The sequence below is a fragment of the Peromyscus californicus genome, unplaced genomic scaffold, assembly GCF_007827085.1.
Source record: "Peromyscus californicus insignis strain IS unplaced genomic scaffold, ASM782708v3 Scaffold_7__1_contigs__length_154581171, whole genome shotgun sequence".
Lineage (NCBI taxonomy): Eukaryota > Metazoa > Chordata > Mammalia > Rodentia > Cricetidae > Peromyscus > Peromyscus californicus.
In genome coordinates, this window is record NW_026294595.1 from 13875172 (window position 1) to 13890275 (window position 15104).

At 56.3% G+C, this 15104-nt stretch overlaps 2 protein-coding genes across 6 annotated transcripts; both read left to right on the plus strand.

Annotated features, from left to right (window-relative positions):
• Positions 1-126: 126 nt before the first annotated feature.
• On the plus strand, positions 127-11555 carry Card9 (caspase recruitment domain family member 9). 4 transcript variants are annotated; one of them, XM_052725093.1, is made up of 13 exons: positions 127-2915; positions 3122-3383; positions 3828-3965; positions 4819-5123; positions 5193-5372; positions 5484-5627; positions 5957-6082; positions 7436-7627; positions 8118-8159; positions 8539-8827; positions 10215-10288; positions 11177-11256; positions 11332-11555. In XM_052725093.1, exons 2-13 carry the CDS (start codon positions 3200-3202, stop codon positions 11429-11431), a joined length of 1854 nt encoding a protein of 617 aa, XP_052581053.1. In that variant the 5' UTR covers positions 127-2915; positions 3122-3199; the 3' UTR covers positions 11432-11555. The 4 variants fall into 4 exon arrangements, with proteins under 4 accessions (XP_052581053.1, XP_052581054.1, XP_052581057.1 ...); XM_052725094.1 differs by having other exon boundaries at positions 127-1859; XM_052725097.1 differs by having other exon boundaries at positions 127-3383; positions 8539-8587.
• An 82-nt stretch (positions 11556-11637) lies between these two features.
• Dnlz (DNL-type zinc finger) lies at positions 11638-14358 on the plus strand. Of its 2 annotated transcripts, none has more exons than XM_052725105.1 (3): positions 11638-11962; positions 12293-12436; positions 14097-14310. In XM_052725105.1, the coding sequence occupies exons 1-2, from the start codon at positions 11735-11737 to the stop codon at positions 12419-12421; spliced, it is 357 nt and encodes a 118-aa protein (XP_052581065.1). In that variant the 5' UTR covers positions 11638-11734; the 3' UTR covers positions 12422-12436; positions 14097-14310. The 2 variants fall into 2 exon arrangements, with proteins under 2 accessions (XP_052581065.1, XP_052581064.1); XM_052725104.1 differs by having other exon boundaries at positions 11642-11962; positions 12297-12436; positions 14097-14358.
• The last annotated feature ends 746 nt before the right edge of the window (positions 14359-15104 follow it).

Consider the following 15104-nt stretch of genomic DNA (forward strand, 5'->3'; position numbering starts at 1 on the left):
TCCATAGCCCTTTGTGGTTTTGTCATCTCGTGCTGGGTACCCACCAGCATCTGGGGATGTGTTTGCCTGCCAGTCCCAAGAGCCTCCCACACCCTAGGCTGCCCAAGCAGCCCCTGGACCCAGTACTTCACCAGAGAGCAGGGAGAATGGAGAAACAGCTCTTCATCGCCTTTCATGAAAATGTGTCAGTTGGCCTGTACCTCCCTAGACAGGGTCCCTAGAACCAGCATCCATCACAACAGCAGCTCCCCCTCGTGATGGTAGTAGGCATGTCTTTGGCATGGAGCCAGGACCCAGCTGGGTCTTCCCTCTCCCTTTCCTTAGTCACTGTTGTGATCCCAGACTCTCGAGTCCCAGGCCCCTTGGCTCTCCAGGATTTGGTTTTTACATGTGTTTCATCCTCTGTTGTGGGAAATTTCCAATGCAAAGTAAAAGGGCAATTGTGACCAGCCTGGTCCTGGTGCTTGTCCAGCTGTCAACAGGGGATAACCGCTCGACCCAGCGATGGCTCATCATGCACAAACCAGCCTGGCTGCCTACTGATCGGGCACATCATGCATCCAGGGGCCAGTCTTTTTAGTGGCTCCCTCGAACCTCCACATTAGATTTCTTCATTTTGGAGCACTTGGGGGTTTTCAGGTATCTTTGTGCTATTGATCTCCACATCGGGCTTATGGCCAAGAGATTGGCATTTTTATTAACACTTTAAGAAGACACCATGATCTGTGTTTCTACTATTTGAAGACAGCTGTGAAGGCCTGGTGCTGGTTTCCCTAGGGTGACTGGAAAGCCATGAACCCCTCTCTTTGCCATCCTGGAAACCCAGGCAAAGCACAATCCCTAGCAGCGTGGCTTCCAAAGGCCAAAGAGGACTCCTTATTGCCTGCTTCTGGAAGTTCAGGGCCACTGTCCCCACAGGAGCCAGCAGAAAGGCAGAAGGTCGCAAAGGAAGGGACCAGTTGGGCCTCTGCTCGATATAAGCTTCCCACCCTTCCCACAACAGCACTGGGAGCTTCTGCCTTAACTCAGTCCAGCAGGCCAGGCAGTAGCACCTGTCAAACAGCTACACTGGCTGGGCAGGGCTGGCAGGTCCCCACGCCCATCTCAGGCTGACTCTTGAAGGGCCACCCTGAAGTAGAGGCTGTGGCACACAGTCCATAGAGGACTAGCTGCCTGTAGCCTGTGGATTTTGACCAAGCCTTGTCCTGGTGCCTGGACTGGCTCTGCAACTCCTTGGATTAGCTCCAACTTGACTCCGTGTCCTAGAGGAGAAGGCACAGGGTAGGGATGCTCTAATGATGGATTGGGGTGCCGTATCTCTACTGAGTGTCATATTGTGGACTGTCAGCTTTGGTATGGCTGGAGTCTATGAGCTCAGGGTTGTAGCTAAACCCTTTACCCTATAGTCCTGACCCTGTCCTGCCACACCTAGCATGCACCACTGTCCCTGGATGGTAGGTGAGGGTATTAGACACAGTGCCATGCTGGAGAAGCAGCTTTCAGAAGCCTGGATCCAGGAGGGCCTTGGACCACCTGTCCACAGTGCCCGATGTTGAGATTCTCTATGGCTCCAGGCCCTGGTCCTGGGCTTATGGCAGGCAGGGAGGGCTCCTTTGCTCCCAGGACACTTCTGCTTCCCTCTGCTCTATTCTGTAATAGCCCAATCAGAAGGCAGACCAGCAGGGGCTGTCCTCCTGTGGGAGGACCGGCTGGCCTGTGGCCTCAACCAGAACACAGCAGGAAGTGCACAGCCTCCCTCTTGGCTCCACCCTTCTCCAGTCAGGGAGCATCTCCACACTCCCAGAGACCCATAGCCCAGGCAGCAGCCAGCTGGCAGGTGGCTCCCACAAGACCCTGAGGTAAGTTCAGCCAGTGTACCCTTCCTGGAAGGTGGGTGGAAGCCTGTGGCGACTCTGCTGGGGATCCTGGAGCATATACCCTAGCGCAGGAGTAAGCGCCCACAGTCAGGTGGCCTCTCCATTTGGTTAATCCTTGTTCATTGCAGCATAGTTCTCCAGTGCTGGGACTGTGTGGCTATGGGGCTGGAATGGCAGGCAGTTGGCCCAGGCTTCTGAGAAACGTCCACTGGGTTGACAAGAAGGTGCAGCAGGGAGCTGAGAAGTGCTTCTGAAGAACAAGCCAGCCTGCCATGGCTGTGTCTAGAGCTAGTGATCCAGCTTCTCTGGGCAGGATCTCTGTTCTCCAAGGGCTGGAGACTGGGCCAGGGGCTCTCTATGGCCACCTTAATTCAGTCCTAGAGTCACTGAAGCCCCTCAAAACTGTGACTTCACCTGTCCACAGGTGGAAGCGGCGGGTAGTCCCACATGAGTAATCCCCCTGTGAACAACTGGCCTGATTGATCCCCAGCACGTGGCCTGAGGCCAGAGCTCATCTGGAGCAGAAACGCACAGGGTTTGCTGGTGCCCAGCTCCCAAAACACTGGAGGGGAGCCGTAGCAGATGTCTGGAGACTGTGGATGGCATTGCCTGCCCATCCAGTGTACCCCAGCCTGGCGGGGAGATAGACCCGCTCCTATGCCAACCCTCACTTGCCCTCCCGGAATGACACCATGTCACAGGCAGCTGCCAGGGGGTTGTTGCATCACTGGCTGGCTAGAGCGGAAGGCTTGAAGGGCACAGGGCCTGTCAGAGAATGAGGAAGTCACACACAGGCCTGGCTCCCTGGCAGAGTGAGAAAGCCTCCAGCCAACCCGCCTCTCAGTCCCAACCTGGACACTGGCCAGCAGGAGTCCATACCACCCGAGAAGGAGTAGTGTAGGATGGCTACTGGGGGCAAATCTCCCTACATTCATCTACCTTCAGGGGGCACCAGAGTACTTCAGTGTAGAGGACAGAAGCCAGAGGAGGGCCATTGGACAAGGCGTGTTCTCTTTGACCCCAACCTGACATATCCAGGTGACTCGGGAAGAAAGTTTGAGGTGACAGGGGGGCAGGACAGCTGCTTGGGGAAGGTGAGCTTGACAGGGTGGCCTGAGGAGGGGCTATCCCTCAGAAACTGTGGAGCTGAGATGAGGCTGAGCCCTCAATATCCCTAGAATGAGCCCCTTGTGTCCCTGCCCCGAGCCCTGGCCTGGCCCTCACAGACCCGGGTCCTATTGCAGGCTGACTGCTCCAGGCCCAGCAGAGAACAGGAGGTGGGCTCTTCCTCAGCTGCTCTCCCCAGCTAACCTACAGAGGGCATGTCAGACTATGAGAATGACGACGAGTGCTGGAGTGCCCTGGAGAGCTTCCGGGTGAAGCTCATCTCCGTTATCGACCCCTCACGAATCACGCCCTATCTGCGCCAGTGCAAGGTTCTGAACCCGGATGATGAGGAGCAGGTGCTCAGTGACCCCAACCTGGTCATCCGCAAGCGGAAAGTGGGTGAGGGCTGCCCCCACACCAGCAGGGCAGGCCCTAGTCCCTCATGATCCCCACAAGACACGTGGCCAGAGGCTGCTGCGTGCTCTGCTGCCCTGGCCTTGTCCCCACCCAGTTCCGTCTCCATGTAGGATGTCTGAGTGAGAGCATCCTCCCCTCTTGTCATGCCTACCTGCTACTGCCCAGAGGAGGGGAGGGGAGTTCCTACCATTGCTCAGGCCGTGACAGTCACAAGACTGAAGGCAGCACCTTGCCCTGCCTAGACAGAGCTGCAGGGTGCCTCTGCAATGGCCCAGACCCCTCTGCTAGGTAGGCCCCAGAAGTGAGTGGGGGGGGGGGGGCGGTCCACAGCTTGGATCTCTACCCAGAGCAGACACTGCCCCACCTGGGCCCCCGAGCTTCCACCTACCCAGACCTTGGCCTTGACCCTGCCTCTTCCACCTGTAGGTGTGCTCCTGGACATCCTGCAGCGGACAGGCCACAAGGGCTACGTAGCCTTCCTTGAGAGTCTGGAACTCTACTACCCTCAGCTATACAGGAAAGTCACTGGCAAGGAACCAGCACGGGTCTTCTCCATGATCATTGGTGAGGGGCACAAGTTGTGGGCTGGTGCTGTGGGCGAAGTCAGGTGCCACTAGGTCCTGGCTTCTGTGATGCATCAGGGTGAATGCGTCTGACACAAGCCCTCTGGTGTATATCGGGGAGTGGTACCTAGTGACTACGCTCAGGTGCTCAGGGTCAGGGCTCCTGGATTGCTGAGGTCCTGCTGGTCTCCAGAAGGGGAGCCCTTCTCTGCTCTTCCATCTCCCATCCTGAGAGTATTCACTGAGATGCAGTGACCCCTCTAAAGTGCCATTTCCACGGGGCCCAGTTATTACCTAAGGGCAGAATCCTACAGTTTCCAGAGGGGACAGAGGTGTCCTCTTCTGATGGAATAGCCACATCCCAATCAGTCCTCATTCATCTCATAAAGATCATTATAAAAGTAGACAGAGGGCCAGGCATGGTGGCACACACCTTTAATCCCAGCACTCTGGAGGGACAGGCAGGCAGATCTCTGAGCTAGAGGCCAGCCTGATCTACATAGTGAGACCTTGTCTCAGGAAAAAAAAATAAAAGAAATAAAAATAAAAAATAAATAAATAAAAGGAGACAGAGCCAACTGGAGGCCTGGCATGTGAATGGTCCTGGGTGATGAGTTAGAATCTCGGTCAGTTCATCTGTGAGGGGCAGCAAGGCCGACTGGGCCTGGTGAACACACTCAGCCCTGAGGGAGCTTTCCCACCAGCTTTCTCTCTCTGGGAGGCCAGCAGTGCTCCAGCAGTGCTCCCTCTCCCCCTTAAACTGCTGGCCTTCAAGCACACACTCCCGGACAAGGACAAGCATAAGGTCTGCAGGTGACAGCCACAGGCTCCATCTGACACTGCATGGTCCCCAGATGCCTCAGGGGAATCAGGCCTGACGCAGCTGCTGATGACAGAGGTCATGAAGCTGCAGAAGAAGGTGCAGGACCTGACGGCCCTCCTGAGCTCCAAGGACGACTTCATCAAGGAGCTGCGGGTGAAGGACAGCCTCCTTCGAAAGCACCAGGAGCGTGTGCAGCGGCTCAAGGAAGAGTGTGAGCTGAGCAGCCGGGAGCTGAAGCGCTGCAAGGATGAGAACTACGACCTGGCCATGCGCCTAGCGCACCTGAGTGAAGAGAAGGGCTCGGCGCTCATGCGGAACCGGGACCTGCAGCTGGAGGTGATCACTTGCCCCACCCGCAGGGGGGTGGGGTCTGGAGGAGGCGGCAGCTGACCGGACCACCCACAGGTGGACCGGCTCAGGCACAGCCTCATGAAGGCAGAGGATGATTGCAAGGTGGAGCGTAAACACACACTGAAGCTCAGGCATGCCATGGAGCAGCGGCCTAGCCAGGAGCTGCTGTGGGAGCTGCAGCAGGAAAAGGACTTGCTGCAGGCCCGAGTGCAAGAGCTGGAGGTCTCTGTCCAGGTAGGGCTACCAGCAGTGCACACCAGGCCCCCGTTCTGCAGGGGCTCCAAGCTGGGCACGCCAGATGGTACAACTGCAGTGGCCAGGCTTGTTGCCCTCTGCCACCTCTAGGAGGGGAAGCTGGACCGGAACAGCCCCTACATTCAAGTGCTGGAGGAGGACTGGCGCCAGGCACTGAAGGAGCACCAGGAACAGGCCAACACCATCTTCTCCCTGCGCAAGGACCTCCGCCAGGCTGAGGCCCTCCGGACCCGGGTAAGAGACCAGGGCAAGCAGGCAGTGCCCACTGGGTACCTGGAAGGTGGTGTCTGGGATCTAGCTCAGTCTCCCCTTCACCAATTCCTGGTGCACAGTGGTGTCATGTCCACAGCTAGGGTCACCCTTTGGATTTACAGTGTGACCAATGGTAACTGAGACCGTGGCCTTAGACCAGGCTAGCCTGCTGTGGCCTGGGACTCCAGTGCCCTTCCCATCATCCCAGCTAGCCCGACCTTGTGCGCTCTGGAGATGTTGCCCTGCATCCAGCCCAGGGGCCAGGTGGGCAATGGAGAGTGGGTGGGGCTGAGCGTTGGTGCTTCCTGTAGTGCATGGAGGAAAGGGAGATGTTCGAGTTGCAGTGCCTGGCCTTGCGCAAGGATGCCAAGATGTACAAGGACCGGATCGAGGCTATCCTGCAGCAGATGGAGGAGGTCTCCATTGAGCGGGACCAGGTAGGTGCCACATTTGTGTTCAGAAGATGAGAACAAGAGGAGTGCTGGGGTGCCAGTGTAGCAGCCTTTGGAGCTGTGGTCAAAGCCTTTTTTATGTATTCACACTTGAGGTAACTTGGCAGCATTGAAAGAACCCGGGGCCTCTTGTACAAACACAGGAAAGTCTGCCTCTCTCACAGGAAGAGCTTATGTAGCAGGGGAGTCGCAGTGGCCCCTGCGCTGGTGAGGGTGAGGACAGGGGAGAGGAAGTTGCTAGCTGCACAGGTGGGGGGTGGAGGGCAGGGCATTGGGTAGAAGAGCTGGTGGTGGCTCCCTGGTATAGGTGGTAGTGGCAGCTCATACCTGTAATCCTAGCATTTGGAGGTTGAGACAAAATAATTACTGAATTTACAGCCAGCCTGGCTTACACAGTGAGTCCAGCTGGGGCTACAATGGGAGACCTTGTCTCCGAAAGCCAAAATCAACACCAAGTAGTAGCAGCTGAGCCAGGTTTGTTGGCACAAGTCCGCAATCGCAGGCTTTGGAGGTAGAGGCAGGAGGATCAGAAATTCAAGGCCATCCTCAGCTACATAGTAAATTTTACGCCAGTTTGAGATAATGAAACTGTCTCCCGGGAAACAAAAGAAAAAGCATGGTGTTCGTTTTAAGAACAGCCATCAATCTTGTTCTTTTTTGTTTTGTTTTGTTTTTCAAGGCAAGGCTTCTATGTGTAGTCTTGGCTGTCCTGAAACTCACTCTGTAGTCTAGGCCGGCCTCGAACTCACAGAGATCCGCCTGCCTCTGCCTCCCTAGTGCTGGGATTAAAGGGTGTGCCGCCGCCACCTGGCATTGATCATGTTCTTGATGTAAAGCGGCATCCAGAACTTACAAAACATGCCACATGGGTGGCACAGCGACACATACTGACTCTCTACTGGGGACATATGATGTCTTAGTTGGACCTCAAGGAACTACCTTGAGTATTGGTCACAGAGATTTTCAGCTGCTTCTTTGTGGAGTTTTCCTTTTAAAATCAACTTTATTTTTGATTGTTCTGAGACAGTGTCTTATGTAGCCTTGCCTCAAACTCAAAATATGTCCAAAGAGGACCTTGAACTACTGATCCTGCTTCTGCCTCCCAAACGCAAGGATGCTGGGCATGTGCTACCCCACCCAGTGTCTGCTCTTTTATACAGCAGCCCTGACTGCTTTGAGAATCCTCCCAGTTCAGCAACTCCAACTGCACAACACGGTGGCTGACATCCAGCCAGGGCCTTTGGTAGAGGCTGGGGTCTGTCTGTACAGCCAAATGAAAGCCAAGAGCATCACTGGCTAGGTCTCTTGCTGAGGGTGTGCCCTCTCCTATCCCTCCAGGCTATGGCCTCGAGGGAAGAGCTGCATGCCCAGTGTGCCCAGAGCTTCCAGGACAAAGATGAGCTTCGAAAGCAGGTTCGAGAGCTGGGTGAGAAGGCAGACGAGCTGCAGCTACAGCTGTTCCAGAGTGAGGGGCGGTTGCTGGCTGCTGAGGGCAGACTCAAACAGCAGCAGCTGGACATGCTCATCCTGGTAGGTCTCCGTGTCTGCTCTATCTGGGGTAGTCTGGGCAGTGAGGGAGCTGGGGAGCACACGGGGTCAGGGCAAGATTCCAAGAGGGATCATGAAGCCTAGGGGCATCCCCAGTCCTAGCCTGGCATGGCTGGTGCCCTGCTTGTGGCTTCCAAAAATGCATGGGCCTTCCTGAGTCCCTTTTCCTCATGTTTGGAGCTCCTCATGTTGGGGTGATAGACATAGATGTAACTCAAGGTTAAGTCAGCACATAGGACTTTTGGATAGTGGCCGTGAGCAGGGTATAACCTTCAGGTGGCTTGGCAGGGTGGTATTAAGAAAGGCAGATGTTCTGGGCAGGGTCCTGAAGAGATGGCATGGCTGAGATACATGCAGGGCCTCCCTAGAGGATGGGGCTGGGGTGGGGCCCTCACCACACCCTGCATACCCCATGCCCAGGTGCTTAGAGCCCCTGTGTCCCACTGACCAATTCCCTTTTCTGTGGCCACAGAGCTCTGACTTGGAGGACAGTTCACCTAGGAACTCCCAGGAGGTGAGTGTGATCCAATGGGTGGGCACAGAGTGGGCCTCTCCCTGGCCTCCAACCTCCATCTGGCCCCACACTCATCTCACACGGGCTGTCCCTTCTCTCCAGTTTTGGGTTGGATACAGGGGACAGTGCTGGCTAAACGCCAAGGTACAGACCAATGCCTACATCCTGGCCTCTTAGGACATGAACTTTATGCTAGCGTTCCCCTTGCCTGTTGGCCTGGCTGAGACTGAGTCCATGAGGATCTCTGTGCAGAGGGGTGACTGTAATGGCCACTGAGGAGCTAAAGTCAAGTGGGCAGTGGGGTCAACCACACCTAATCCCAGAACAACAAAGGTGCCTTGTAGCATGGCCTAACTGGGTGGGTCTTTCTGTCTGGAAGCTCTCACTGCCTCAGGACCTGGAGGAGGATGCCCAGCTCTCAGACAGAGGTGAGGAGGTGGGGGTGCCATGCACTGCCGAGCCTGCCCTAGCCCAGCTCTCAGACAGAGGTGAGGAGGTGGGGGTGCCATGCACTGCCGAGCCTGCCCTAGCCCAGCTCTCAGACAGAGGTGAGGAGGTGGGGGTGCCATGCACTGCCGAGCCTGCCCTAGCCCAGCTCTCAGACAGAGGTGAGGAGGTGGGGGTGCCATGCACTGCCGAGCCTGCCCTAGCCCAGCTCTCAGACAGAGGTGAGGAGGTGGGGGTACCATGCACTGCCGAGCCTGCCCTAGCCCAGAGGCACCTGGGCTGTCGTCTCCTGGCCTCCCAGAACCCTGGCCCATCCTCAGCACACAAAGCTGTGTGACTTATTCTGTCTCAGAAGTCACACCACTCCAAGGATAGAGAAACTGAGGCAGAGAGTGGCATCGGTGAAGGGCTAAATTATTAGGCTAACACACACAGAGAATAAGGCATCTGATTTGAACATGGGACTTAGGTCTCAGGGCCTGTGGCTCAGAGGGCAGTGAGTGTGGAGCCCCTATCCTGCCTAGGCTCACCTTCCCCCACCAGCCTTCCCCCTGCAGAGAGATCTACCAGCCAGTATCCAGGTGTGTTCAAAGAGGAAGGAAGGGATGGCGCTATGGACAGAGCAGCAGGAGATGGGGTTGTGTGCTATCCACAGTAGCGGGCCGCCAGACAGGACGCCGCTCTGGTCTGACCGTTGGCTCATTAGTCCTGGAGATGGCAGCTGGGGGAGCTGGGGAGAACAGTGTCCTGAAGTAGCTGGAGGTGGGAGGTGGGGGGGTCTGGTGCAGGGAGGAGCCCTGAGAGCTGTCGTGAGAAGTCCAGCAGACTTCCTCAGCTCAGCCTTACGCCGGGCTCTAACCAAAGGCAAAAGAGGAACAAGTGCTGATGGAGAAGTGTGGAGGTGGGTCACCACCGCAGCCCCCAAGACCCGACTCTGAGCCACAGAGCTCCATGTGGGCACAGAAGGAGGAGAGCCCGAGAACAGCCGGCTCCCCGAAAGCCATGCCAGGAGCTAGGCACCATGAAATTAGAGCGGTAGTGGGTAGGTCTGCTGGCTGCTCTCATACGCAGAGTCCTCCTTGGATAGAACTGTTTCTTGATGTTCATAGCCCTCCCTGGACTCCTGCCTGGAGGCTTGAGCCTTGGTCTGCCCAGGACCTTGGGCATTCCTACTTTTCCTGGTCTAACTAATATAGAGTTCTTGCTCTCACCTCCAGAGGCCCTGAGCTCTCCACTGAGGCTGCTCCCACCCCACCCATGGGAACCACTAGGCACATAAATGTCACCAAGCCAACAGGGACATGGCCTGGGGCATGCATGAGCAAACTGTCCTGGGGACCAGGAGTCTTTCCTACCCCTCCACCCTTGTATGTTTGGTGACAGTCAGCCTGGAAGCTGGGGGTGGGAGGGGTAGGAGCCCTCTTGAGAGCTCCTGGCAGCCAAGGGCTGGCTCAGCCAGTCCCTGTCTGGGAACTGCAGTCTCCACTGGACTTCTCTGAGGATCCCAGCCCATAAGACTGGCCTGGGCTAGTGCTGTTGGGCTGTTTACACAGAGGGAGGTGGTGTCCGTGCTGGATGGGGCCCCACAAGCACAGCTCTCCCTTCCAGGTGTCCTGGCAGACAGGGAGAGCCCAGAGCAACCCTGCATGGCTCAGAACAAGGAGCAGCTTTCACAAACTCATGTAAGGCTGACTGGGGTCCCCAGAGCCCTGGGGAGGAAGGTGACTCCACCAGTATCCCTAGACAGCTGGGAATCACAAGATCTTTGCAGTGCATGCATGTGATGTAACATTCGGATAGTGTTTGGTACATGAAGTGGAGCCCCTTTTCTTGGACAGAACCGCAGATGTGGGGTGGTTGGATGGGGTGGGGCACAATGAAAGGACACCCGTACAGCTGTCCACTGCAAAGAAGTGTAGCAGAATTTCTCTGGGCCGCCAACCAGCTCCCAAATGACACAGAAACTTATTATTAGTCATGAATGCTCCGCCTTATCTTATGCTTGTCCCACTAGCTCTTACAACTTAATTTAGCCTGTTTCTCTTCATATACATTTTGCTTTTTTACCTTTCTTTCATTCTGTATGTCCTACTTTTCCTGCTTCCTCTGTGTCTGTCTGTCTGGCAGCTACCTAGCTGGCTGTCTTTCTCCCTTGTTCTCTTCTCTCTCAAGCCTAAATTCCTCCTCCTACTTATTCCCTCTGCTGCCTAGCTATGGGCCATTAAGCTTTTTATGAGACCAATCAGGTGCGTTAGGCAGGCAAGGTGAAACAGGAATACATCTTTACATAATTAAACAAATAAAGCATAAACAAAAGCAACAGACCTTTACCTAGTTAAAGTAATATTCCCCAACATAAACAAACGTAACCCACCTTTACATAGTTACAGTAATAGTCTACGAAGTCATCCAGTCAGCCTGGCTAAAGGGGTAGTTCCCCTATGCTCACTCATCTTGCAGTCCATCAGCCCCCCCACCCCTCAGCACCTGGCTTGGCTTCACACTTGCTTGGGTCCCAGGGCGGCCACGGGAAGGCCACAGTGTCCAGCTGCCGGCCGTTCCTTCTGCAGGGCACGGGGCCCAGCAGCAGCAGCGAACCCCCGGAGAAGGAGAGGCGGCGCCTCAAGGAGAGCTTCGAGAACTACCGCAGGTGCGGGGCAGCGGGCAGGACGGCCTAGGAGGGTGGGACACCTGCGTGTACCTGCTCACACTGCGGGTCCCACAGGAAGCGGGCGCTCCGCAAGGTGCAGAACAGCTGGCGACCGGACGAGGGGGACCGCGAGAACACCACAGGCAGCGACAACACCGACACCGAGGGCGCCTAGCGGACCGCGCTGAGGCTGAGCATCTGTGTGATGGTGAAGGGATGCTGCATTTTTTTACTGTACGCCACACACGCGCTGTACAAGGGTTGGAAAATGCAGCTAAATAAAATGACCGCCAAGCCGAGCCTGTTAGGTGGATGTGCACTCGGTGGGGACACCAGGGGGCGACAGAGGGCAGCGCGCCAGCGGCGACGGAAGCCCAAGAGGGCCGCTTCCGGCCCCGGCGCCCGTTTCCAAGATGGCTGATGCAGCCTCAGTCGCACGGGGCGGTGCAAGAAGGGGCGGCCAAAGACCGCAGACGGCATGTTACGGACAGCGCTGAGCCGTGTGCCCACACTACTGCGTATTGTGCGGACCCGGAATCCCGGCCCGGAGCGGCTCTGGGATTCGGGGGCTCGTCTGAGGACCGCGGAGAGACAGCGGGGCTGGGCCTGGGGCTGGCGGAGCTCAAGCTCCGCTGCGGGATCCGGGCCTGGGGCGGCGCTGGGGCGCGTGGAGGCGGACCACTACCAGCTGGTCTACACCTGCAAGGTGGGCCCGGTCGGCAGAACCTGGGGCTGGTTGACTCCCTGAAGTAGTGGGGTTCTGGGAGAAGGGAATGGAAGTATCTATCTTTCGGGCTGGGGAGGGGACGGGGTCTTAACGAGAGAGCTGGGAAGGGGTGGAGCCATCTTTGAGGGACCGGGCCTTTTGAGAGATGGGTGAGATTGTCAGGAGACAGGCGTTATGGGAAGGAAGTGACTGGGACCTCTCCTAGGTGGGACCATCGGGGAAAGAGTTGGGGCTGCCCCTCAGGGTGGAGTTAGCCCTCGGGAGGGGGCTTTCCTGTGTGTACCTGGCCTGACCACCTCTCTAACCCAGCTAGGTCTGTGGGACTCGGTCATCCAAGCGCATCTCAAAGTTGGCCTATCACCAAGGTGTGGTCATCGTTACCTGCCCTGGCTGCCAGAACCACCACATCATTGCCGACAACCTAGCCTGGTTTTCTGACCTGGAGGGCAAGAGGTAAGGCCAGCTGGGAGGGGTGGGAGTCAGGATTGTGGCCCTTTGTGAACCTGGGTCCTGAGCCAAGAGCCGGCTCAGGGGCCTTGCCTGGCTTCACTGGGACCCCTCTATCTGGACAGCCCAGCTTCCACGTGGATCTAGAAACCGTTGAATTTGAACTTTAGATAAACCATGAATAGCCCACAAATGTGGCAAACTACACCTCTAGGCAGCTCAGTCTAGTTCTGTGGCTCCACCTGTCACTGCCTGACTGACCTCTGACCTCTCCAATGGCCTCTTCACTTTTTTGTTTGTTTTTTGGTTTTTCGACACAGGGTTTCTCTGTGTAGCTTTGGAGTCTGTCCTGGAACTCACTCTGTAGACCAGGCTGGCCTTGAACTCACAGAGATCCACCTGCCTCTGCCTCCCGAGTGCTGGGATTAAAGGTGTGCACCACCACCGCCCGACCTGTCTTTTCACTTTCTAATGGAGGCCTTTTGCCCTCTGCCAACTCAGGGCAGGTGGAAGGGTATGTGTCAGACTGTGAAGTGGGCGCTGGCCTTCAGTTGGTGTTCCCATTTTTGGGAGGGCAGTGGCAAGGCCAGGAGCCAGTGTGGAGGATGGGTCTATGGCTGTGCCTGATGGCTTCTTAGTGTCCTCCTGAAAAGACCAAGCAGATGCCATAACAGGCTGCTCAGTCTTCTCTCAGAGATCAGGCCTCAATTTCAGTTTCCTGAGACTTGAGCAAGCAGTTTCTGGGAGGGCCATGAACAAAGACATAGTCCTTGCAGTAGCTCCCTTTCTGCACGTACTCTGACTGCTCAAAGTTCAGCCAGATGTTTACTCTCTGGGGCCCCTCACCAACTTAGAGTTATGTGCAGTATGTGCTTGGCCAGCCAGCCCCCATGGTGGCTCAAGGACAAAGCCTGGGACTTGTGCTGGACTGCCCCCAAAGTGATAAATTGTAACCACCAACCAGTAAATTCAAAGGTTACATACCCTCACCCAGTTAAAAGAGAACAGAGATAAAAATAAACCAATCCGAGTTGCACCCATGCAAAACTCCCCCAACCCCCCTGAAGGGCTTGTGGATTTTGCCTTTAAAAAGCTAGTCACACAAAGAAAAAGCAAGTTCCTCCTGGCTTCACAGTTACTACGGTTACTACGAGTGAGTGCTTTGGATTGAGCTTCCCTGCCCGCGGCTTGTAAACAGAAATAAACCTTGCTTTTGCATTCTGTACCTAAGGTCTTTGGTGGTATCTTTGGGGTCACAATCTGGGCATAACACTCCTGTGAGGAGAGATCAGAGGCAGGAGTATGGGCAGAGCCACAGAGGAAAGCCTGTGAGATAAGCATGCAGGCCCTGGGTCTCTAGGGTTCACCCGTTGGACATGCGGTGCAGAGAAATCTCAGCTCTGATACGTAGGAACAGGACAGAGCTGCAGGGATGGGTTCCTGGTGAGAGGCGGGGCCGAGGCCCCTGGTGGTACGCTGTGCAAGGGAGATGACACCCTGTTTGCTGGCTTCTGAGGTGGCACTTCCTAACACACACATTTGGTGAAGGTGCATTAGGTTACTGGTGTCACTCGGGTGCTCGGACAAGTGTTCCAAGCCCAGGCTGACCATGGGATGCCCTTGAGGGAGCCCAGTACAGAGCTAATGCTGCCTTCCTGTCTTGCAGGAACATTGAAGAGATCCTAGCAGCCAGAGGAGAGGAGGTACGCCGAGTGTCTGGTGAGGGTACCCTGGAACTGATTCTGGAGGCTGCTGAACCGCCTGCTGCCCCAGAAGGGGGTGAGGATCCCAGCCTCCCTGGCAAGACTGAACAGAGCTGACTTGTACACTCCTACCGTTGTGGACTTGTGCCCTCCAAAAGTTACTCCATTCACCTAGAACCTCTCAAGCCTGGGCTGTTCCTTGTCAGTAAACAGGTGTCACCTCCAGGTGCTGGGTGAGCTCCTGTTTTCCTTTTCCGAAGTCAGAGCACCTCTGTGGCTCTAGGACCGCAGCCTTGTGAGCATCATCATCCCCCCCCCCCCCCCCCCCCCCCCCCCCCCCCCCCCCCCCGTCAGAGGAGTCATCTCTGTCTGTAGTCCTCCTCTGGGGCTGGGTGCTGAGTTAGCCTTGTGGCCTCGGGCAGTCTCTGTTCCTCAGGGCTCTACTACTTCCTCCTGTGTGGCCTGCTCTCTGCTGGCTAGCACTGGGCGCTTCCATTGTGTGAGCTAGTGTCCAGCCCAGCCCTGAGGCATGGCTTTTGTCTGCTCAGTGCATAGACCCATAGGGTACTGCTCAGAGGCTTGGAAGAAGGGTGATCCCAACTGCCTGCACCTCGCAGTGCTTCTTCCTGTGCCGGGGCCTAAGGAGATGTGTGGCAGTGATGAGGGCCACATCATGCCTGCCGTGGTGGGCGGTTCATCTCCCAGCATCCTTTGACATGCCTTCAGGATGCTCTTGTGTTTAGGAAAACAAGCAGATACAAGACCAGGCCGGGCTGTCTGCAGGAGTCTCTGGGCCCCGTGACCTTCCACATTAATCACCAGCCCATCTGGCAGGGAAGGACCTGGGACAGGAGGGCGGAGAAGGGGAGTGTGACAGTCACACAATGCCGCCCTGTCTCCTGGGACCCAGCTAGTGATTAGCAGTTCACTCTAGGCCGTGGGAGGCCGGGTGCACTTGCAGACTGTGTCTC

Bases quoted from the DNA above. Each gene is read 5' to 3' on its own strand.
- Card9 (XM_052725093.1), top strand. From the start codon at position 3,200: ATGTCAGACTATGAGAATGACGACGAGTGCTGGAGTGCCCTGGAGAGC. The intron at 3,384-3,827 runs GTGAGGGCTGCC...TTCCACCTGTAG, and splicing joins CATCCGCAAGCGGAAAGTGG to GTGTGCTCCTGGACATCCTG. The intron at 7,628-8,117 runs GTAGGTCTCCGT...CTGTGGCCACAG, and splicing joins AGCTGGACATGCTCATCCTG to AGCTCTGACTTGGAGGACAG.
- Dnlz (XM_052725104.1), top strand. From the start codon at position 11,735: ATGTTACGGACAGCGCTGAGCCGTGTGCCCACACTACTGCGTATTGTG. The intron at 11,963-12,296 runs GTGGGCCCGGTC...TAACCCAGCTAG, and splicing joins AGCTGGTCTACACCTGCAAG to GTCTGTGGGACTCGGTCATC. The intron at 12,437-14,096 runs GTAAGGCCAGCT...CCTGTCTTGCAG, and splicing joins TCTGACCTGGAGGGCAAGAG to GAACATTGAAGAGATCCTAG.